General features: G+C 42.9%; 1 protein-coding gene across 4 annotated transcripts in view; it reads right to left on the bottom strand.

Annotated features, from left to right (window-relative positions):
- CA12 (carbonic anhydrase 12) overlaps positions 1–15,193 on the bottom strand; it is a 39,057-nt gene extending 23,864 nt beyond the window's left edge. For all 4 annotated transcript variants that reach the window (XM_019477908.1, XM_019477910.2, XM_019477912.2 and 1 more), the window contains exons 1-4: positions 14,983–15,193; positions 11,677–11,697; positions 2,318–2,497; positions 232–374 (exon numbers count right to left, since the gene is read on the bottom strand). In XM_019477908.1, the coding sequence (XP_019333453.1) occupies positions 232–374; positions 2,318–2,497; positions 11,677–11,697; positions 14,983–15,073 (435 nt within the window). In that variant the 5' untranslated portion in view covers positions 15,074–15,193. The remainder of the gene's footprint in view (positions 1–231; positions 375–2,317; positions 2,498–11,676; positions 11,698–14,982) is intronic.
- Between the last annotated feature and the right edge of the window lie 10,245 nt (positions 15,194–25,438).

Below are 25,438 nucleotides of genomic sequence, written 5' to 3'. Positions count from 1 at the left end.
GGAATAGACTCCCAGTGAGGGTGGCGCAGGCACCTACCCTGGAGATTTTTAAAGGAGACTCGATGCACACCTTGCTGGAGTTATTTGACCCCAGCAGTCTTTCCTGCCCAGAGCAGGTGGGGCTGGACTCGATGATCTCACCAGGTCCCTTCCAGCCCTAAACTTCTGTGAATCTGTGAATTAGCGTTTGTCCAACTTCCATCTTCCTTTTCACTGATTTAAGCTTCTTACCTCTGCTGCAAAATGCTTCCCACGGATTGTGTGCTCTGAGCCTTCTGGCTTCTTTCTGTTTCCCCAGTGTAAGTGAAGCTGAGTTGCAGTGTACTGGAAAGGGAGGTTTCTGATGTACATGGTAGGAGGCAGACCCACTCTCACTGCAATTAGACCAAAAATGTGGGAGAAGATGATACCACAATGTAGAAGTGTGGGACGCACAGAACTACCATGACTGACACCGTTGGATGAAAAGTATTACAACAGCAGATTGAACCATTGAGGTGCTTAACACAGAATCCTACACATTTCATGTTTTAGTAGCTTAAAGATTATTGTTTTAGCAGTGTTGGCCTTTTTAGGTAGTTCAAAGAAGTTTAGAACATTTTATCTTCAGTTCTCTTAGAACTCCATGGAATTTGAATTGAATATAATAAGAGCTGTGATTTCTCAATTGCTGCTGGAATTCCTTCTCTTCCCTGGAGGCTGCAAAAGCACCCCAGTCTCAGTAAAGGGAATCTGTGAAGCAAAACAAAGATTGTGTGCTTTTCATCTCTTGATTTTTCCTATATTTGGGGCAAAATTAGTTTTTTCAAAGTTTTTATTGAAGAAAATATCCTTGGAATCCCAACAAAGAACCACCTGGTCGCTCCCCCTGTCCGCTCCCCCTGGAATAATTCAGCCAGTGTGTAAGATTTTTCCTTTGTTCTCCACTGTTTCAAGTTTATCTTATATATAGGTGACTGTGTACCTCTGTTTGCAACTTCTGATGTATTTTTATTAAATTAAAAAATAAATTATGCTATAGTACAAAGCATCTGTTGGGGAAAGTATGGAACTTTTGGAAATCTCACCAAATTCCCTGGGTAGGGCTGCTTTTCTGCGCGCTGACAGCAATTTGTAGAAGTCATAATTTGAAAAATTTATGAAGTCATAGATTCAACATGAGAATTTGATTCTTTTTGCATCACTAGTAATTAAGGAACAGACCGTCAGTGTTGTGTTATTTCCATCTTCTCCATGGCACCTGTGAGGGGCTACGATGACAACAGGTTCTTCTCTGCCTTCTAACGTAATACACTGGCCTAATATGTACAAGTGTAACCGAACAAGCTGTCACTGAGGACTAAGAAGGACATGCTGGAGCCCCACAAGAAGGGTTGGAGCCAGACTGCCCTTCAATATTACTAATCTAGAGCAGCTTGGTTTTGGGTGAGGGGGAGAGAGAGACCAGAAATCAGGCCCTAGGAGGTACAGTGGTCTCAGGATTGGGCTCATATCCTTACCTGTACAGTGGGCTCAAACCAGGTACCCCACTGAAAGAGTGAGAAAAAAGAGGTTCACCTGTCAAGCTTTTTTCAACAAAGCAGGATGAGAAGGAGCAGAGACTGAAGCCCCTTTATAATATTTTGTAATGGTTTTGCAGTAGTAAGGAAAACTGTGCTGAAGAACTGTTGCTGTTCCAGGAGCTAGATTATGGGTACTCTAGATTGCGTTGATGTAATAGATACTTAAGTTTCTTGTGATTTCTGGTTCTCTGATGAAGTGTGATAAGTACATGTGTAAGCTAGTCCTGATGATTAATATATATACACTGCTCTTCCACAATCAAAGAAGTTTTCTGTCTTAACACCAGTAGTAGAGCCATATGGTAAAGCTCCAGTGTTGTTGATTTGTTTTAAATGTATTTGAGCCATTTCTATTATCCTTCCAGGTCCTTAGGCTAGAATTTCAGAAGTTGCTTCATGCAGATTTTAGTGATTTATAAACAAAGCCACAAAGTAAGTTCCTGTTTCTCAATACTTGAACCAGATTATCTAGAAAAACTTTTCAGAAGTTTATAGATCAATTCTATGAGTTGCTAAACATTCATTTAAGGACTTTAGAGAATTAATTTTAAGTTTCATCATGATTATGATAAAATTTTGTAACTTACCAAGTGTTTTAGGTAGTTATCTTTAACTGTTTATATTCGGTTTCAAAGGTTTGGTCCATTATAGCTGAATTTTACTTCATGCAATAATTTAAGTAATTAACACACAAAATACAAGTTTATGGAATCCAGTAACTTTCAAATTCTTACCTGCCTATTTGGTTTTCTTACCTGAATGACCATTATTGGTTAATGCAAGTTGGTCAGTGGTGGACATGTTATAACCTACGAGCTCTAAAGGCAAGAGAGTAGAGTCATATTGAAGAATATTATTATGAAGATCTATTGGAGACTGAAATCCTCCTCCACAAAATGGATACTTTTGGGGCCAGGTTGTTTCTCCATCAGGACCTGAGAAAGTTAACAGAGAAGACATGGTTATTGTTGCCCATGTTGATGCCTTCCCTACATGCTAATAATAGCTTGGTGTGGATCATCTGGTTTGGCTAATGTAAGAACTCATGTTTTCACAGAACCTTTACTCCAAACTTGGGCAGGATCCAACTGTCATTTTCTGGATTTAAAAACATGGTTTGCTACACTAACCAATTTTCAATTTCACATGTTCAGTTTTTTACTAGGGCCAAATTTCTGTAACCCAATCTGTTCATGCAAGTGGTTTCTCAAGGCAGACACACCACAAGTCACACATAAGGGGCTGCTTAAGGGAGACTTACAGGCAGACCCATACAGCTTTTAGTTCTGGCTAAAGAACTCACGCTTTTGAATGCCATTCAAAACAAATTAAATTCTCAAACACTTGAGGTTTACTTACCATTAATAAGAGCTTGTGGTACAAAAATGCCTATTACATTCACTTCTACTTAGTGATCACTGATAAGGAGACATAAATCTGTATGTGACCTTGCATCTAGTCATCCTCACCCTCGAACAGGCAAAACCTTCAGAGAATTTAGATTACACGAGTGCGTGTGTGTGTACACACACGCACATTTGTGCATCGTAAATATACATTCTAACTTACATATAAATGAACTAACAATATTTTTAACTAGGAGCTAAATAGTTCTTTTGTTACAAGTCAAATTAAAGCGTTTCATAGATCTTGTTGGATCTTAGATCCAGAGTACACCATTGGTAGTTCATTGCATTACTGAGTTATGGAAAGTGGCCAAGTGAGACAATGTGATGCAGGCAGGATTTAAATTGGTTTCTTAGGCAACTACTCCTAGGTATTGCAGCACCTAAGTATTAGGTTATTTACCCTGGAGGATGATTCAGCTTGACCAATTTGGATGCCTCAGACCTCTATAAAGTCAATGGAGAGATGCAGCTAAGAGCAATTTAGGGTTAGGCACCTAGGTGTTCTACAGCAGTGGTCCTCAAACAGGGTGCCACAGTACCCGGGGGGTGCCATGGGCTCCTTTTAAGGGTGTTGTGCAATATTAGCTCATCTACAATCCTTTACTTGACCTGTGGGAGCAATCATTCTTCACTGTGAGGGATCGCTAACAATGACAATGGCAATATTAGCACTGTTGGTGTGTGAACACCTATATGTGATTCACAAGATAAATCTAGACATTTCAAGTAGAAATCCATAGTGTCAAAAACATTCTAACCTGCTGTGGTCTTTCTTAGTTCTTTGCAACAGAAGAATTGCTCTATTATTTTTTCCATATTAAAAATTAATAAAACCTAAGAGCTAGTTTTCCAAGGGGTGCCTTGAGCCTAATTATGGGTGCCTTGAGTCTTAGAAGGTTGAGAACCACTGCTCTACACAGGGTGCATCTACACATTGTCCTATGGCAACATTGTTACTACGCCTTGCTTTAGTACTTCTTTTTCGAAGTACTGAAGCACGGTGCAGTAACTGCCCGTACTGCGCCGTATGCATGGTGCACAGTTATTTTTAGCAGCTACTTTGCCGTAGCAGTGCACTGTAATGAGGGAGTGTACTGCTATGGCAAAGTAGCTGCTGGTCACATGTAGACACCCATGGGCGCTACATCTCTATAGCTCATCACTATGATGATGTAGCATCACATGTAGATGCACCCAACAAGAACAAACAGTAGTGCCTCTAAAGGACTACAGGAAACTGCAGAACTAGTTAGTCGGCTCCTCAGTAAGGTGTCTTGTGTAGATGCACCCACTGATTATTTCACTAGTATTCTCCACAAAGTATGAAGCTCTTAGGAATAGCTGACTCAGTTATATGCACTGAGTTTAATTCTTTGTCATTCTGTGCTTTAGCCAGGCAGTTGCACTGGCATGATTTGAAGGAAGCGTTAAAAATATTGATTATCAGTATGGTAGCTGCTTGGGACTGATTGTACAAATCAAGTCACTTGCATGCCTGGTTGAAGCATCCCTAAAAGAATAGATTTTACCCCCTGAAATTATGCATCCCTAAAGAATAGATTTTACCCCCTGAAATTATGCTTCAATTACTTGTATTTTCCTGTATGTCTGCAATTATGTGATAGGGTTCTTTTAGACAGCAGCAAAATGGTTGGTCATTCTAATTGTAGTGGCTTTGTTCCTGTTCCTTTTATTGATGTTCCTTTAAATGGTATTCTGCATGCTAACCTAATTTTGGCCATATGACAGGAATTCGATTGATACCTGGCATGAATGACTCTCCCCTGTGCAATCTACAGGCAGATAATGCCTAGCATGATGCCTAATGTTCTGGGGAGAACTGCTGAAAAAAAATTATACTATGTATGTAGCAGGGAGAAATCATCCATATCTTTTTCTCCATTTGCTTGCCAATCATTTTGATTTCTCATTTAGATTTTCCTGATATATTTCACATGTGGCTAGGTCTGTCTAGTCATTTCCAAAAGAACATAGGAAAGTAATCTTAAGATATGTGATATTTTTAACAGGTTTATGGGAATAGATATACTACAGAGACATAATCCAGCTCATCCTGAACCTGAGACTTGATGTACAAATCCTAAATTATAGTGCAAGAACAATAATTTATGTTTTAACTTTTTGGGGGAGGATTAAGCTATAGCAAATTTAGACCTCTTTACTTGTAAATGGGAGCATCTATTCATGGCTTAATAATGCTTTAGTTTACATGTGATGAGTTAGTGGACATATTTCATGTGTCCAAAATTTCCTGAGGGTCCCCATGCAGATAAGTCCATGCAGAATAGATTTCAGCGATATTCATGCATTTCAGACTGAATGGGAATGATCTTGCAGCCATCCTTCATACAAAACTTATTGAGTTCTTTTAGGCATAAACAATATAAAACCATCGGGACCAGTGTCATTCTGGGCTTTGTGACATAATCCTAAAAAATCAGTCGCATCTAAACTAATTCTTCTAGAAGTGCTTGAAAACTAGTAGAAAGCTTGTAATGTAGGTAAGGTTCCATTGACTTTATAAGCCTCATTACTATTATGGGTTTTCAGAAAGACACTAGTTTAATAGGTTATGATACCAATATGATAGTTAAATAACTGGTCTTTATTGGTAAAACAGGAATTTGACTCCATCCATTGGAAGCCACATTATGAAGTGCAATATGCTTTTTTCTGAAACTTCTTTTTGGAGGGATTAGATGAGTTTGGGGATTAGTAACAGGATACAGAAACTTCTACATCTCTTATCCCATGTCAGGAGTTCAGATAGAGGTGAATTGTTCTGGTAAATGTTCCAGTTATTGAAGTCTTTAAGCATAATAATGACCTTTGTAGGGACATTTCTGGTAAGGAAAGAATGACAGCTAATGGGGATTAAATGACAGAAATTCCGGCCTGCTTCCCACTGCTACTTCAACCATCTCATCTATTTGTTCTTTTGCAGGAAACCAATTTTTTTATGAGAACCCTTCCTTATTGTCAAGTAGCTTTCCTCATTTTCGTACATCAGAGCTCTCACTTGAAAGAGCTGGCCTGTTGAAAGATCTTGTGATTATGAAACTGATTTTTGCAGGTGTGAAGTATTTCCCAACTACTTTTGTGACAAATTCATTGTAAGATTTTCCTATATGTGAGCCAGGTTCACCCCGACATACAGCAAAGAAGTCAATGGAAGCTGCAACTCTCTATACTAGGGGTCAATCTGGCTCGCTATTGAATTAGAGGTATAATGCATGGATGCCCCTTGCTGCTGTCCCTGGTTGTCTAGGAGGGGAAGGGACCCCTGCCACCTCTATAACATAATGTGGAGACTAAAAGCATGAATTCCACCTTGGTGTAGTGTACTTAGGGCCTCATTGTTTTCATCTAGAACAGGAGTGGGCAATTATTTGGGCTGGAGGGCCACTTAAGGAGTTTAAGTGAGCTGCTGTGAGGCCGGGGAAGGAGGGAGCGCTGACCCAGCCAGGTGGGGGGCAATTGATCCTATGTGACCCTGAGCCCATCTGCCCCACACCCACTGCTGTGGGGGGTGCCAGACAGAGCAGGCAAGTTCTCATTGGCGACCAGCCCAGGACACTTGCAGGCAGGTTGCTTTCAGGCAGGCAGATGGGATGGGACCATGGACAGGCAGGGAATGGCATCCAGGAGTGGGATGGGTGGGCAGGGCCAGGATCATGGGGCAATGATAGTGTGGGGCCAGAGCTGGGGCAGAGCCTCGATCCCCTCCGCATGAGTTGGGACAGAGTGGATTGAGCCCTGCACTGTCACCACCCTGCAATCCCAGCCCCAGACATATCCACCTGTCCTGCTCCCCACTCACCTGTGGGCCCCTCCCATCCATCTGGCCAAGCGCGCTCTGCCCATGGGGGTCCTGGGCCGATCTCCATGGAGACCCTGCCTGCTGGCTCTGTCCAGTGCCCCTAGCAGTGGGTGCAGGGTGGACTGGCAGCGGCAGCCAGGCAGAGTGAGCTACTGCCGCAGGGGTTGCTGGGAAGCCGAGTCTGGCCACCATGCCATGCCCGGGCTGCTATTTTGCCCACCCCTGATCTGGAACTATAAGCCACCTCCTGGTCCAGTGAGCAGCTTCTGGTTCCTGGACACGTTTCCTTATAAACAGTAAGTAGGCCCAAGTAAGAAAAGTAATCTGGCAGTGGTATAGTAGAAGCTTGTAACTAAAATATAAGTAAGAACTACTTGAGCAACACTCATGACCCGGTCTGCAATGAGCTAAGCAGCCACTATCAAAACTCAGGCTGCATTCTCATTTTGTGCCATCCCCTTGCTTCCACCCTGTGACTTGCATGCATAAAACTCAAGCAAGCCCAGCAGCACTATGGTCATACTATGCAGCACTGGAGTTGGAAAATTGATGTCACAATAACATCTTGTTTCTTAGCATATCAGTGCTAGCTATTTCTGTAGAAGAGTAGAAGGAGCCTTTCCTTCTTGTCCTCCCCAGGGATTGGGAAAAATAGCAATCCCTGCTCCCTTCTGGGAATGAGCCATGACAGAGTGTAGGGAAGAAGCAAATTGATAGTCTTTCCTGTACAGCCAACAGAGCTGGTGAAGCAAAGGCTTACATGCTACCTTATAAGCAGGAATAATGGCAGTACTTCACCACACCACCAGAGACTTCCATGGAAGGTTTGTATCTCTTCCAGGAAATGCTGCGGTTCCACAAGAATAGTGAGGCCCTGCATCACATAGTGCAGGACTTTGTTTTAACTAATACTGAGCCATCTATTACTACTAGTGCTGAGGCATGGAAGAACAAGCTGGACTGGACTCCAGTCTCAGACATCACACAGTTGTCAGTGAGCTTACACTTCTGGTTTGCTTGGCTATTTTTTAAATCCTGTTTGCAAAGAGGATTTATTACTCACTGTGTGTGCACATGATGTATGAACTACATACTGGAATCTTGATTCTAACAGTTTCGAAGTTGGTTCTGAAAAGTATTACTTTGTCAAGCACAATGACATGAAATGTTCCCGCTCTAGACTGTAATGTCACTGCTGCTTGGCAGCACTATCATTTAGCTTTACCCATTGTTCTGTTAAACAAAGAGTGATTGTGCTCACTGACAGCATCCCCTTCTCTAACTTCACTCATGCAACTCATGGTTTTTTCCTGTCTTCTATCACTGTGCCCTCACCTTGAGATCAAAGATCATAATGAGCATAATGCTGTTCTGTTTTCCCTCCCTGCTGACTTCTTTTAGTATGTGACATTGTGTGATGGAAGGGTAATAGGGTTAAAGAGGGGAGGAATCGCGTCAATATGCAGTAGAATAACGTAAGCAAAACTCTTTACTAACTTTGAGGTCACACATGCATTGTTTTTTCCTATATAACCAAGTAAGAAGAGTTCTAACAAACACTGCAGTTGCATTCAAATCATATTTAATTGCAAATTCAGGTTCTCCTCTAATCTTTTTGACATGAAAAATTATTAGATGAATAGTTATTTAAAAAACTTTAACTTTGAAAAACTCTTCCTCCAGTAGGTGTTAGGAATCCTGACTGCAGGTTCAGTGGTGTTTAATGTGCAATGGTGAAGTAAGTTTTCTGAGAAGCAAGCTTTCTACACTCCCTTTACAGGAAATCACAATATAGTATGAATTAAATGGTGAGACAACCCCTATTGCTGATATAAAGGGCAGCCATTCTACATCACGTGTTGAAAACCACATCCTGCTTTCCTTATTACTGAATAGGGATGGGCTGAAGCAAGCCGCTGACCAAGGAGTCCTTTGCTCTTGTAAAGGAGAATCTTGACTTTTATGAAAGTAGGTCTCTAAGTCTTCTTCAATATGAGCATTTGAAAATATGAATACAAATGTGAGGATTAGACAGATGAACCCCACAGACATGCAGCCACAAGTTGAGAAGAGCCTAGACATTTCTTTTCTCCTGTTTATGCAAATAAATTGGTTAAATTGGCATACAGCCAAACAGAGGAGCTGTTAGCAGTGAGTAAATCTCAAAGTTTCTGAGGTTTGGCTTGGAGCAGCACCTAAAGCTGAGAACAAGGCTTTTTTCAGAGATTCTTAATCCTTCCTGCTTCTTAATGGGTGTGAAGTATTAGAATCTAGTTACTGAATACAAATATTGCTTCAATTTTTAAAAAAAAGAATACTTGACTCATCTTCTTCCTGGACAGCTGCTAGAGCCTGGCAGAAGGCTCCTCTGGTTTAACACCCAGTGCCAAGAGGGGACTGCCTAAAATATACTCCTCATCCTGGTAAAAGATATTGTCAGTATCAGTTTGTTAGCCGAAGTTTCAGGGCCTGTATCTCCAGTCACAGCAATTCTCTCTGAAACTGGGAGAATCTGGATTTAGGCGTGGTTGCTGAAATAAAGATCAACTGGACTAGCGATATGAGCGCTCATGAAATTTTGCTGAGACTTCCTGGTGTGTCTTCTGATCCAGAACTGTAGCACGTATGTCAGTGGTTCTTAACTGGGTGCCATGAGACCCTTTCAGGAGCGCCACAGCACAGTTACCTCTGGTACTGGTAGGTGGAACTGCTCTGCACACCTCCTGCCGAGCCACATCAGGAAGCAGCTGCAGCAGGAGCGCCTGTTCTTGCCACAGCCCTTTCAGGTGCAACCCCAGAAGCACATGGGACAGTTCCATCTGCCCCATGGGCCTCTTTCTGAGAGAGACAATGCAGGATTGTACTGGGAAGGTTCTATAGGCACTCCTGTTCTTGCTACAGGAGTGCCTGTAGCAAGAACAGGCACTCCTGCCGCAGCTGCTTCCTGATCTGGCTCTGCAGGAGCTACGTGGTACAGTTTCACCTGACCATGATGACAGTGGTAGTAACAGCATCCCAGGTGAGAACCACTGCCCTATGGGGAAAATGTCTTGCTTTTGGCTCCTTCTCTCTTGAGTCTCTGTGACATGGTGTCCTTGCTTGACACTATAATTGCTGATTACATGCCACTTGCTTGCATTAAAGCTGCTTCCATAATATTTTAAGGGGTGGTCTTGGCCTGAAATAGACAAGCTGTTTTGAGCTCTAGTAAGCACATTTTGTAAGTGATCATCAAAAGCAGCTCCTGTAGCCTTTCTGCAGCAAGCAGAGAAAGCAGCACAAGTTAATGAACTGTGTTTTAACTTCCTGATACTGGTCAAAGCTTTGATCCATCTGGTTTAAGAGCTGCACAGACAGGATGGGAAGAAAGATGCTTTGGCATGCTCTCTAGTAACATTCCAACAGTTAATCAGCCTGCTCTGCAATCTGCTTCAGAGTTTGATTTATTAAATCTCCCTGCTGCCTGTACATGATCACTGGCATAGACAGAGATAGGCAGGCAAGCACTTATCAAGGAGCAGAGTACTTACTGCTGCATCGCAGAGTTTACTGGCATAAAATGAAGGGCATAGGTAATTGGAGGTGAAAGCTCAATCTTCAGTCTTTCTAATTAACTCTTATATCTTTAAGCCTGGCAATGCATTCATTAGTGACTAATGACTACAGAAAACAACAGGATGCAGTTCAACAAGGAGAAATGCAAAGTGCTGCACCTGGGGAGGAAAAATGTCCAGCACACCTACAGCCTAGGAAATGACCTGCTGGGTGGCACAGAGGTGGAAAGGGATCTTGGAGTCCTAGTGGACTCCAAGATGAACATGAGCCGGCAGTGTGACAAAGCCATCAGAAAAGCCAATGGCACTTTATCGTGCATCAGCAGATGCATGACGAATAGGTCCAGGGAGGTGATACTTCCCCTCTATAGGGTGCTGGTCAGACCGCAGTTGGAGTACTGCGTGCAATTCTGGGCACCACACTTCAAGAAGGATGCGGATAACCTGGAGAGGGTCCAGAGAAGGGCAACTCGTATGGTCAAGGGCCTGCAGACCAAGCCCTGTGAGGAGAGACTAGAGAAACTGGACCTTTTCAGCCTCCGCAAGAGAAGGTTGAGAGGCGACCTTGTGGCTGCCTTTAAGTTCATCACGGGGGCACAGAAGGGAATTGGTGAGTATTTATTCACCAAGGTGCCCCCGGGGGTTACAAGAAACAATGGCCACAAGCTAGCAGAGAGCAGATTTAGATTGGACATTAGGAAGAACTTCTGCACAGTTCGAGTGGCCAAGGTCTGGAACGGGCTCCCAAGGGAGGTGGTGCTCTCTCCTACCCTGGGGGTCTTCAAGAGGAGGTTAGATGAGTATCTAGCTGGGATCATCTAGACCCAGCACTCTTTCCTGCTTATGCAGGGGGTCGGACTCGATGATCTATTGAGGTCCCTTCTGACCCTAACATCTATGAATCTATGAATCTATGGTTCTCAACTGGCATGCTGCCAAAATCAAGAAGTTATAGAAGGGTGCCCTTACTCTGAAAAGTTTGAGAACCACTGACATAGCTACACCATGTAGAGGCTTCTGAATAAAAATGCCACCTCTGGGAAACCTGTGCAGTTCCATATTCTTACATAATCCCATTGTAGTTCTTGTCATTTTTGCAGCTCCACATAGATCCCTCTAAAAATCACCTATTTGTATTTTTAAGAAATCTTTTCATTACCCTGACAATTAAAGACAAGGTTCTTAGACCATGGACCAAGCCTTGGTGAAGCACATTCTAGTTCAATTTCATCAGGATAAATTTGGCCTTTTTCCCTTAAAAGTGCAAAATAAAGAATCAGATAGTCATGTATAAACTGGTCACTACTTACCAATATAAGACCATTTAGTTCCTGTTAAAAAAAACAAAACACAGCTGTGAATATTTGAAATGTGAATTTCTCTATAACTTAACACCCCCCCCCCCCCCCCCCCCCCCAGAATTTAAACTGATCTGGTGAATTTCACAATGCCTTCCTCTCTCAGCTACTATGTAACACCAGTAGGCCAGTTTTTAAGATTAAAAAGCACTGAACCCCTGTAATTTTGGTTATAGTTATTTGTGTGTTCTGCCTACAAGGCTAGCTTAGTTGAGTCATGGCACATACCTCCTTAAAACCCAAAGCTTTAGGTATAGCTGCAGTCTGCTCTTAGAACTCAGCTCTTTTCTCTGGCTTCTACATCAAGAAACATAAATGGCACATTGCTGACATTAAGGTCACATGCATAGTTCAGATGGTTGAAACACACCTGCACCAAGCAAAATGTTCATGGCCAGCTGCTGAAGTAAGGAATGACATGAAGTCCCTTCTGCACAATAACTTTTGTATTCACCACCTGAAGCTGCTGAGAAATGTTGTACTTTGTTAAGAGGCTGTATAAGGTGCCTTTTCGTGAGGCATGGGACAATAGATCTGTGAGAACCTTGGTGGCTGTTGTTTGCTTATTTGTTAGTCAGTGGTCCAAGTTAAACCACTGCATGAGGGACTGAGTTCGTGGCAGCATCTATCCATTTCATTGGAAGATCCATGTATCACAACAAACTTCTCTACAGAAAACACTATAGTTTTTTTTAGATTTGTTAATTTGTTTTTTTAATTTGTTAACCTAAGTTTTATACTAAACCAGGGGTTAGAAAGCGGGGTATGTGGGAAGGCCTTAGGGGGGCACACACGGGCAGTTGGGGATGGAGTGCTGCCACCCACAACCCCATGCTGCTGCCTCCCAGGAACAGGGCCAGGGGGGAGGGGCAAGGCACCCCTCTGCAGGCCACACAGGCACTGCCTGGCCAGCCAGACAGGTGGCAGGGCGTGGAGCTCACATGTGGTGGCCGCTGCTGCCATCCACCACCCTGTGCTGCTGCTGCTCTGCATCCAGCCACGTGTTACACCCCTTCTTCCCCCACTCTATATCCAGCCACATGGCACCCCCAGCTCCGCGTTCAGCTGCCAGCAGTACACTGATTAAAAAAGCTTGAAAACCCCTGTACTAGACAAACACAGACACAAGGGGTCAAAGTAAAATTTTGAAGAATGAGTAATTAGCCAGGATCAATTAAAAGCTACTTTGAATCTGGATCCTGGTTTATAATTTTCAACAGGTACAGCTTATATACTACATATGGTTTTGATATTACATGTAGCACTGTAGTATAGATATAAAGATCTGAGAAGGCCAGTCACAACAAAGTATCACATTTCTTGCTAACAAAAATCTCTCTTTCCCAATCTCAGCCCATTGCTGATTGCCAGACAAAAATTCCATTAAAATAATTTGACCAGGGGTGTGGAACTTTTCATAACTGTTCAAATTCTTTTTTTAAATTGGGATATATTCATAGTTGTAATTATAAAACTTCAAGCCTGCCATTGACTAATAGGTCCCTTCCAACTGTAGAAATCTATGAATCTATGACTCTGGGGCACTTGTTTTCATGAAGGTAGACTTAACTTGAAGCAGAACTGGTTCCAAACCAATGCAAATCTCAATTAGCCCAAGCTTGGGCACATTCAATTTGAGTTTATTCGTAGAAAAGCATCCTAAGTAAAGAGAATCTGAAAGCTAGTATCTGTATTTACACAATTACTAATACTTAGCTAGGTCTCCAGTATTCTGAAATGTAGTTACTTATATAGTACGGTACATGGCTACAACATGTAACTTGGTCAAGAGGAACTAGTGAAGCTCTAGAATTCCTATTCAATGGGTGGTAATAACAGTAGAAACTGATGTTGAGAGGGCTCGGGCAGTATTGTGTCATCTAACTCAAATCAGAGAAAGAATTGATGGCTATGTAGGAAAACCCCCTTAACCCTGTCTGCACTGCAACAGGCAGAGCAGCAGTGATGGTGGTGTGCACATTTGCCCATGCAGTAAAGTTGTCATTGTTGTTCTTAGTAAAACAAATACCACTCTACCTAGAAAATACCAGTAACTGTGGGATAAAGTATCTTAGAACAGCAATTCCCATAGCTAGACACAAGTCAACAGAATGTCTTATCTCTTTCTTTGTCAGTGACAGGGAACTCTTGTTTCTTCCTCATTTTTCATTCAGGGAATCTCCTCTGTTTGTACAAGGACACAGAATGATGAGTAACACAGTGATGTTTTTGCATAAAGTGGAGGAGGAACATAGTGGCAGTGGCCAATCATACAAGCATATGGAGAGGGACTGTTCCCTAGCTGTACCTCTGAAATGGAAAAATGGGGAAGTAGATAGCCCTTAGTTACTGTATGTGAGGAGTGATCGTTTCCCACCAGAAACTGTTACAGTTGAGGAAATGGGAAAGACATGCTAGTTACTGTGTGTGCTGTAGTGGGACAATACGTGTTTTCTAATGTTTTCTCCAGAGGACTTCATAAGAAAGCTTCTCTCCTAGCCCGGATGTGCATTCACTTTCAAGCCTCCTGCTTTTTTTCCAAATACTTTATTCTGTGAGCTACCACAGAAGGACTCTGCAGGGTAGTTTGAGAACCACTAGCACACAGGTGAGAGTTGCTGCTGGAGAAGATGATAGTCCCTCAGAAAAAAATGCCTGAAATAATAGTTTGACCTTAAAAGTCTAAATTCTACCCATCAGGAATGTGAACAAACTGCCATAATGTACTGCTTGTCCTGGAATGACACTGTAGGAAGCTGAGTGCTCAGGGCTCCTCTGAACCACACAGACTTCCCTCCCATGAATAAAGGTACTGAATATGTTGTCTTGCTGCAGATCTCCATGATTTTGTATATAGTTGCAGTTATTTTTCCTGAATAAATAAGAACTAATTTGTCAGAAAGGAGAAACAAGGGCTGCCTTCTCTTTAAAAATAAAATGAGCTCTATTTTATAAAGGCTGAGGGTAAGAATATGGTTATCCCACTAATATAGGCAGCATCCCCTTTCTGCCTCTCTGCCGAAGGAACAAATAGGTCACAGAGAAAACAGTACTAAACATGCAACTGGTCTTTAACCTGGACTCAGTCTCTCCCCCTGGAAATATACCTGCTCTGAGAAATTGCCTTAAGAGTGCTTATTCCAAGTAACACATGAATAAACACTCTTTTAGAAACCAGTAACCCAGCCAGTTTTCTGCATGCACATATACTAAGTTAAGATTGGCAGTAACATACAAATCTGAAAGGCTTTACTTTACCATTTAATGGTGCTTGCACTGAGGGTTGTATCTTTAGGAAGAGAAAAAGCACTGCAGTCACTTTGATTCTGCTAAAGCTCTTGGCTGACATCTCAAGGAAAGATTTATAATATCCCAACAATTCACAGACTTTTCTTCCCTCACTGAAGGAATCCCCTGGAAGATAGCTTGCTAGCAGTACTGTGCACACAGAGCTACTTTTAATGAGCTCTTGCCCTTCTCTCTCTCTCCTGCTCCTTTTTGGTCTTGTTTTTATAAAGCTCCTCAGACTCAGCCCCAAACAAGTGATGTAATCAGACCTGCCTGCCAGTCACAGCATCTTCATGAAACTAATCATATTGATCATTCCTGTTCTGCTGTGCTCCAGAAAAGTTAGGCTTGGCACTTACCCTGGGGGATTGAAAAGGGAATTTCAGAAACCCTTCAGTGGAGATGCAGGTGTTTACCAATCGAGCCCTTCCTACCTTTTGAGGTACCTGTTTGTTGCATTGTTATTTCTAGCCCAGGATCACTCAGTTCACATTTCCAAGCCACCATGATTTGTTAGTGGAGCCATAAGCCCAGCTGTATAGACCCCAAAGACAGGAGACTGTAGGGGAGACTGCTTATAATTCAGAGTGAAATAAACTCCTGTGACAAATTGTCTAGGTTATGGGTAAGTGATTTCCTGATTAACAGTGCTGGGTTGATAGAAACAGTTACTGAGTCATAAGGAAACAGCCCCAGAGGTGGCTGTATGAGTGAGGGTCAGGATATGGTGGGAGGTAGAGGTTTGGTTATGTTCCCTGTGGAAGGAGGTTGACAAACATCCTCTTACACTGGAACATGGGGGAGGGGGGAGGTCAGCCACCCCCTTCCTCATCAGGATCCCAGGATACAGGTGGGGAAGGGCTTTCTTCAGTGCTGCCCTCGTCCTAGTGAAGGAGTGCAGTCAGTTCGTCCCACAGAGAGATACCTGGTTCTGAGAGGCTCTCCTTGTTTCTGTTAATATTTTAATGCTGTACTGTCTTATGTATAACTTTTATTACCTACTTATTACAATTAATGATCACCTGTTAAACTATATTTGTATTCAGTATTCATTAACTAAACTTTTAATTAGCATTACTATTTAGCAATTAATGATTGTTCTCTTAGAAGCATTGGGATTATCATTAACATTACATATTTTGTACCTGGCATTATTAATTACATTATTTAAAGGACATAATCAGTGGGACTATTAAGATTTGGGCTCAATTCTAACCAGGTCTCTGGAAGAAAACTGGCCCAGGAGCAAGGTTTCTGCTCCACAGCTGTTGTTTCCCAGGTCCCTGTGGGGCGAGTGGGGGCAGAGACCATCACTGGCCAGTGTACAGGTAGGCTTCTTTTCTTTTGTCTGTGCATGCTATCTGCTGAGAAGGGCTTGAAAGGAGCCCTTCCCCTGGCTCTGAACACTTCCCCTGGCTCTGTCCCTCTCACTGTTCTCATAATTCATCTCATCTATAATTAAATGGATTTGAGCTATTGAGAAAGTTTTTTCTGTGCTCTTTTTTTCCTGGTTGGCTGCTGATTCCATTGGGTGTCCCCATTACCATGAAAGAACAGCTCTCCAAGGGAGCTGTCACAAAAGAATTCCTGTCTCTCTGTCTTGTGTGCGTGAGAGGCATGAGGCTGCTGGGCTTTATGGAACAATGCCACAGGGTAGCTGTGCATGTGTGGGGCCTCTCATATCAGCTAATGCACTGGGGGAGTCTTGGAACGTGAACTGAGCCTTGTTTTAGTGATTTCTGCTGAGAAAATGAATCTGATGTCACACCTGCCAAGGTTCAAGTCTCTTGCAACTTAATTTACGAGCTGTTGGATTCAGCAGAAATCATTGTGTGGGGCAACTCCTGTACAAAATAGCCTGCAGCCTCAGGGAAAGTGGTCTGAGCAAGCTGATAGGCTAAGCTCCCTTTTTCCCTTTGGACACCAATCTTGAATTCAGTAATCTGCATTTCAGACACCCTTCTGCTGCCTGCAGCCTTGAGCCTAAATCCAGGGTTGACTCAATATTTTTCTTAGAAGTATGTAACTTCTACGCAATTTACATTGTGCATAGCTTTTAGACAAAGCCTGTCAAGGACTTGTTCATTCTATGGGGTCACTAAAGTTCCAACGGTGTATCCCAAATGGAGTGGTTTACACCATTGTTAACCAAAAAGCGGTAAAATAATTCCTGTGAGAATGTAGCTTGGAAAGATTTTCTTGATGAAAGAAGCAACAACATCACTTGAACTGTACTGTAAAAATAGGACATTTATTGAACTCAAAATGAAGGCAGGTTGGAAAATGTCCCACCTTTGAACTGCCAATTAACTTCAGACAAGGCTTCAAATACAGAGAGTCAGATGTTGCCACTGAATCCATGAAGTCTGAATAAAGATGCATCTTAGGATTTTGGTTTGAGTGTGGGTTTGTTGGGGGGTGGATGAATAAACTAAATGAGAATGGACTGAAGGAGTGCAGACAGGAATCTAAAACAAGAGAGTCTGAGGAGCTCTGGTTTGGGATATTAGATCAGAGAAACTTGCAGGAAGGTGAGATAGAGCAGTGTCTAGAATCTGAAATAAGCAGAACACTCTTTACAAGTGACCTGCCAGGGTCATATTATATATCTGCCCTCAGTGCCCACCTAACCTTGGATATCTGTCCCCAAAATCAGTTCTCTACACTAAATTTTCTGTGCAGCACATATTCCAATTACCTGCAACATTCTGAAAAAAGCAGTATCTCTTGAGTGCCTAGTGGAAAGTTTTGATATTCCCCAAATGAAACTAGACCAGCGAGCAGCCCTGTTCCTCCCCCACCCCTCGAATACCCCCAATTGCCAGAGCATGATAGAGGTCGTTGACTAAAATCAGCGTGGATGGAACAGGGAATCTGTTAAGAGATTTCATCTTCAATGTACCATATCCAGTAGAGCCCAAATAAATATCTCCTGAATGAGGGTGATGTTGCAACTCTTTTTCTCAGTTGTCCCAGCTACAAAGTGCAGATAATGCTTACTTGTAGAGAAAATGGTGCTGAGGCTCAGTATAAGGTAGTTGCACATCTGTAGCCATTGCCAATGTTCCTGGCAGTTTTCTAAACAAAAATGACTGTGTTCTGTGTAAGATAGGACAGTAACTGTGTTGTGGACAGTCTCCTGTAGCTTGTACATTGAAGGCAAAGAGCATAGAAGCTTTCTGTCACATGCAGCCTTGAAAGCCTTAGCGTTGTCCCAAATTCCTTCTGAATGTGATGCCAAACCAAATTACAACAGAAAAGTTAACTGAGGAGATGCTGTCCGTGGAGATGTTGGAAGAGATGGGGAAGAACCTTTTTCCAGCAAAGACTGCAGGAGTTATTGCAGTAAGTTGCCATCACTGGCTAGAAAAGGTGTGGGTCCAGGACAACTAGAAAAATATATTTAAAATAAAGTCCCTATACTCTCCGCAGTTTTGACTGAAGGAAGTTCAGCAATGCCATCTGCATCTTTATGCCTACACTGGCCTGCAGGCTTGTGATTTAGAGCACAGAATTACAGATCATCCCCCATGAAGACCTCTGTGGGTTTTGTCGCAGCCCCCTATGGTTTGTTACAGTTTGGTTTTCCCATGGCACAACTGCTATGCACTCATTTTCAGTGACTGACTGACTATTTTGTGGGTTTGTACATATTTAGCTCCTTACATACTTTCTGGCATTGAAAAGGATTGCATCATCACTATTATGTGAGAATCAAATGAAAGGATATTTTTTGAAGGATCTGTTTTATCAGGGAATTGAATTGGGGATCTGGGCTTTAAACCTCCCCTTTCCCCCACAGCCCCCCCAAAGTTCCATATCACTGATCAATAAGAAGATTTGATTAATTTGTAGAAGTATTAGGCTTTGGACAGTGTGTTGCTTGACAGCAACTACCCTGCTTTTTTTCTGTGTCCAATGCTGTAACTCCATCCAGACCACTCTAAGGCCAACAGAAATAAGGCTGTCTATCAAGAGCCTGCTTTTATTAAAGACAATTTGGATTTCTAAGAGGCAAAATTAAATTCCTACTACAACAACCGACCAGGTCAGTAGAAGCCTTTTCCACTTACCTTAATGTGAACTGGGTGGCTTGGACTATGATCATCTTAATCAGGGCTGGGCAAAATGCGGCCCACCAGGCCATTTTATCCAGCCCGCGGGGCCCCCCCAAATTAATAAAGTTAATATTTTTTCTGCCTCTGGCTGCCTGTTATGTGGCCCTCAGTGGCTTGCCAAAACTCAGTACGCGGCCCTCCGCTGGAAATAATTGCCTGTCCCTGTCTTAAATGCACAGTGAGACAGGAAAATGTACTGTGCCACACTTCATGCCAGACAAGGCCAAGATTAAGTGAGTATTGCCATGAGTTTTAGGGACAGAATAGTTCTAACCCCAGGGTGTTTTGGGGCAGAACTAGGAGACTTGTTTAACATATGAAAGTTTTCATTCTGCAAAGTTTTAATTGCTTGACTGAAAAAGAAAAAAATCTGTAACTTTACATACAAAAGTGAATTTAAATGAAGGGAAAACGTAATTGGTGTAATTTAAAAGTAAAAGTAATTTAAAGGGAGAGAAAAATAAACCATATCAAAGTTCTGTGGATGTGCTGGTATGGACTGAAGGATTTTCCATAGAAGAATTGTAATGAACAGATAGTGAACAACTGGCAAATACAAGCAGCTGAACAGATTCTCTACAAGATACTGTGCATACTGTAAGCAAAAAGAAACACAAAGGTCAGTTAAAACCCAAACAAGGAGTTAATTCACCCTCTGAAATGACAAAAATCAGTCTCGTACATAGTGACATCTAGTGGTATCCCACTCAGAGGCCGGCTGCTTAGAAATCTTGGACAAGGATTAGTGAGACCAGTGCCAGTTAATATGACATGAAAGGCATAAGGGGTGGGTGGGAGCTGTGATTGTGTCCCAGCCTGGTTCACATCTGTCTCAGTTCTGACCTACTGTAGCTCCTTTGCAGTGACTAGAAGAGTCTCAAGTGCCAATTTTCTGGTAATTTGTCACATGCATAATCAGAGAATGAGAGTCCAACAACTCCCTTTTTCACACTGGATCTACATCAGAATATAAACACTGGTGTCCTGAGTGAACAGCTTGGGTACCCATGCATAACCCTAACTCCTCAGACTGTTTAGTTTTAAAGATAAAATAGTTTGTTCTGATCCTCAGTTTTTGTTCCATTCATATTTGGATTGGTTCCCCTATTAAGGCAGCCCACTGTAAAATCAGACTGTTCTTATTTATAGGATTTTTGTTGTTTATCTTTGTCTTGAGCATTTTTCTTATTCCTTTGACATGATCCTTCTTCAAGCCATTCAGTCTCTTATTGTTTTCAGAATTGCATGTATGAATTATTAGGCAATAGAGAATGTTAACATGTTTGGAGGGGCACACCCCCCCTATCAAATAATTCTGTTAAATTAGTTTATGGCTAATAAGTAAAACAGATATATTACACAAAAAGCAACCTGATTACCTGAAATCTTCAGCCTGCCCCTTCTCCTTTACTGGCAACAAAACCTTAGTCCTAGAAATGTCCTCTTCTCTAAACAATGTGCACAGACAAGATAAAAACTTGTTTGCTGATCTTTATGACAGTCATTCCCCTGTTGGGTCTAGTCACAGTGCTGGTTACTGGCGCTTCTCACAAGTGATCCAAGACTTGGCAGGAACAAGGTCTGATGCTATCTTTTTAATGTAAACATACAAGGCTGATGTTTTAAACACTGGTGTGGAAGGAATAACTCTTCTGCTGACCTACTCCTGCTGCTCTTCAATCTGCAGCATAGCAGTTTAAAGTAACAAGTTTAGGTGGGTTGCCAGGAAGCAGCTGAGAGCAGGAGACTTCATAGCTACCGTAACACATAGACTTTTTATTTCACTTTTGAACAAGACATCATAAAGTGCTAAGTAGTAAGGCCATGATCCCATGCTCCTAAAACACCAAATGGAGATTTCAGCCCTCATTAAATCTCTCAGAGGTTATCCCAACCAGTTGGACTTATATCGCTGTTAAACAGAAAGGCAACCAACCCCAAACCCTGGATCCAAATATAGTAAAAGCTTTGTTATCCGGCATGAGTGGGGTAAGGGAGTGCCAGTTATCTAAAAATTCCAGTTATCTGAGAGTTATACCCTGCTCAGCCAGGATCGCAGCCAGCCCAACAGGCTGGTAAGTTTCTTTTGATCTACTTTTCTTTTATCTGTGTAGGGGGCTAGGGTGGGCTGCAGCTGCGGGCTGGGTTCTGCTCCCTGCCTCTGCACCTTGGTGCTGAAAGAGGCATGTTGCGGTTTAGCACCATGTGCTGGGCCAGTCCCACAGCCCACCCAGAGCACAGCCACCCCAGCTGGGAATACTTTATTAACCTATTAAATTCCTGATAATAAAGTATTCCTGTTAGTGAAATGTCAGTTAACACAACTTTTACTGTATCTCCAAACTTCAAAATCTGAATTTTGGTCTCAATCCACGTGTGTGTTGGCACAGTGGGTGCACTGTGAAGTAGGTGAATCTTAGAAATCTGTAACTTACTGTAGTCCAGGGACGGGCAATTATTTTGGGCGGAGGGCCGCTTACTGAGTTTTGGCAAGCCATTGAGTCCTGCAAGACAGGCAGCCAGGGGCAGATAAATCTTAATTTTCTAAATTTTGGGGGGCCCCCATGGGCCAGATAGAATGACCTGGCAGGCTGCATCCTGCCTGCAGGCTGCATTTTGCCCACCTCTGCGTGTACCCAAAGCCTTCTTCAGTCTTCTATCCACTAATATTGTTTGTCTCAATTTCAGCTGTTGTCACCTCTCTCTTGTTGCTTAGCATCTCACAGGAATACCACAGACCATTATTCTTAGGTATGGGCTTCCCCTAGAACACTGGCTTTCAACCTTTTTACATTGCAGATCCCTAAAAAATTTCAAATGGAGGTGCAGACCCCTTTGAAATGTAAGTGTGGGTATTTACGTATTTTTAATTGATCATAACTATCTTTCATGGACCCCTTAGACATAGTGTGCAGACCCCCAGGGATCTGTGGAGCACAGGTTGAAAACCATTTTTCTAGTGAAGTTACAGGAGGAATGGATTCTTAGTAAGAGTTCTAATAGATTCATTTTGAAATGTGCTTCTGGTTTTTGCGAGACAAGCAGTATCCAAATGTTTTAGGTGGAGAGTCATGATGACTAGGGATGGCTATAACTTCAGTCTCTGCAACTGATAGTTCATCCTCTTGGTTGTAGACTATACTTGATTGCTAAGGCTCTTGCCTTCTTAACAAATGCATTACTCGGCAGGAGAAAAATTCTTTCAGGAAAAAATGCTTTACAAAAAAGACCAGTTTAAGAGAAAGAAAGATTTAAAAAAAATGCCATGTGGATAAGGCCCTTGGTGTCTGGGAGGAGGCAGCTAGTAAAATAAGCAAACAGCAGAGGGAAAGTGATATCCGCTTTATATACTGGAAGGAATATACCAAGAAACTTAAAAGCCCAAGTCATTAATAACTGGCCAGCTATTAATGATGAGTACATAATACCTCATGATTAGGGACCTACCAAAATCATGATTGTGCGATTTTTGGAGAAACTGCAACTTCAGGCAAGCTCTGTGTAAAAGTGCAGACATCAAGCTTCTGCTGGGCTCACTGAAAAAAACCACAAACTTTCTGGCAAGCCAAGAAACCCTGCAGTCTTAGAGTATGGGGGGAGGGGGGAGGAAGGTGGAGAGGAGGCTTGAGACAAGGCACGGGCAGATCTGGCTCCAGGGGGTGGCAGCACCACAGGGTCCCGACAGCTAGGCTAGGGTGTTGGCAGCGTGGAGCAGGGCATGGGGCAACAGCAGCCCATCTTTGACCAACACACCTGCTGCATCTGCCCGCATTGTAGCAGGACCCAGAAGTGGGTTGGCAGCTTCTGGTTGGCAGCATCCAGAAGCACAGCAGCAGGTGGAACGCAGAGCAATCAGGGCAGTGTAAGAGGAGCTGTACCTGCTGCCAGGGCCCCCAACCCACTCCAAGTGTGATGCCCAGATCTGGTAGAGTGTGGGGCTGCCAAGCCAGAGGCAGAACCCAGGTGCCTGCAGGCTGCAGTGCACTGCGGGCAGGTGATCCAGCCCAGCTGTGCCATCCATCCGTCTGTTGGGAAGGGCATGTGGATATGCACCATGGCAGGCATTCCCCTTGGCTCCCTGCCCCCTTCCTCCCCACACACCCTCCGCCCTGTGCACTGAGACTGCAGGGCTTCTCTGCTTGCTGGTAAGTTGTTTTTTTCCCCAGCAAACCCGCCAAAATCAAAGAGTCTGCCACTTTTGCATGGACGAAAACTGCTTAATAACATGGATGAATGACTTCCCCAGGCTTAATCAGGGTAATTAAATTTCAGGAAACCTGGGGTTTCAGGCTGTGTGGCAACTTCCGGGGAGGCATGGGACTGCAAGGGCCTCTCAGCCAATCAGAGGCATGGGGGGACCGCTCTGCACTCAGCCCACAAAAATGGCAGTCAGTGTTGAGATCTGCCTGTGGAATTGGCCAGCCACCTCCTCAAGTTGGGTAGACCTAACCCATGACTGACAAAAAGACTAATCTTTGAAATGAACTTTGTGCTTTCAAATAAGCAGTGTGGACTTTCGGAAGGCCTTTGATTTGGTGTCCCATGAGGCTCTCAAGGTAAAACTAGGGGACTGTGGGCTCAGTGGTGAGATGTGTGGGAAACTGGCTGTGGGGTCAGACCCAGAAAGTACTAATAGATGGATCTGTGTCAGCCTGGTGGAAGGTAGCAAGTGGGGTCCTTCAGGGTTCGGTACTTGGATCAGTGCTTTTCAACATCTTCATCCATGATCTGGGTATGGGGGTGAAAAGCACACTGGCAAAGTTTGCCAATGGCACTAATCTTTGGGGAGGTGCAGCCACGCATCAGGGTAGGCTGACAACTCAGGCAGACCTAGACAGATTAGTTAGATGGGCGGACTAGAACCAGATGCAGTTCAGCACCGAGAAGTGTAAAGTGCTCCACCTGGGGAGGAAAAATCCACAACAAACTTACAGGCTCGGTGGCACTACGCTAGCTAGCACCATGTCCAAAAAGAACCTGGGGGTCATAATTGACCATAAAATGAATATGAGCCACCAGTGTAATGCTACAATTAGCAGAGCAAACAATACGCTGGCATGCATCAACCGATGCATCTCAAGCAAAACTAAGAAGTTATTCTCCTGATCTACTTGGCATTGGTGAAGCTGCAGCTGGAATACTGCATCCAGTTCTGGGCGCCACACTTCAAGCGGGATGTGGAGAAGCTTGAGAGTCCAGAGAACCACTCATATGATTACAGGTCTGCCATATGAGGGAAGGCTGACAGATATGAGACTGTTCAGCCTAGAAAAGAGAAGACTTTTGGGGGATTTGGTGGCAGCTTACAAATATATCAGGGGAGAGCATCAGGGCTAGGTGAACAACTATTCACCAAAGTGCCCCAGGGGAAAACCAGGAGCAATGGTCATAAACTCTTAGAAGAAAGTTTCAGACTGGATAGAAGGAAAAACTTCTTCATGGTTTGTGTGACCAGACTCTGGAATAGACTCCCAGCAGGGGTGGGGCAGGCACCTACCCTGGAGATCTTCAAAAGGAGACTGGACACATGCCTTGCTGAGGTTGTATGACCCCAGCAGTCTTTCCTGCCTAGAGCAGGGGGCCTGAACCCAATGATCTCATGAGGGCCCTTCCAGCTCTAAACTTCTGTGAATCTGTGGACATAATTACCCTTCTCTTTCTTGGCAAAGGCACTGAGTATAGATCCAGAAGCACAATGCATAACTGTAAAATTGTTCCTGTTGTGATTTTATTTAGCTCATCTCATTTTCTTTACATCAGCAAGATTGGAAGGTAAGAGCTACTTTTTAAATCAACCTTCATATTTTGCATGATATATAAAACTAAGACCCTGATATGCATCTAGCCTTTTGCGAGGGTAGTGATTGATAAACCCAATACATAAGTGAAATCCTAACCTCTAAATTGTATTCTACTACTCTTGAATACTCTGTTCAGAAGTGACTTTTAATCTGCTCTCCTACATCATTTATTCAATGTCAGTAGCATAACATGCTTTGAACATTCCTCCTCTCTGTTAGTAAGTGCTCTACGATTATCTCTTTGAGGAGTGTTACATGAGTAGGAGGAATTATTATTCCCCCTGGTCAGTGAGATGATCTAGCTGTCTAACTGGAAATTTCAAACTAGATTAAGGGTTGATGTCAAGTGATTTTTGGATATATTCCTTTTTAAACCTGAATTTTGATTAATTTTATGGAAAGATGCCTTGAAAAATGTAGCTAATACTACTTATCAGATCTAATTTAAACTGTCATAGATTTGAGCCGTATGATTTTTTGACAAATAATAAATATGCATCAAATACT

This window comes from Alligator mississippiensis, chromosome 11 (assembly GCF_030867095.1).
Source record: "Alligator mississippiensis isolate rAllMis1 chromosome 11, rAllMis1, whole genome shotgun sequence".
NCBI lineage: Eukaryota > Metazoa > Chordata > Crocodylia > Alligatoridae > Alligator > Alligator mississippiensis.
Note: the sequence above shows the minus strand (reverse complement) of the source record. Positions and strands in the feature narration are given on the sequence as shown.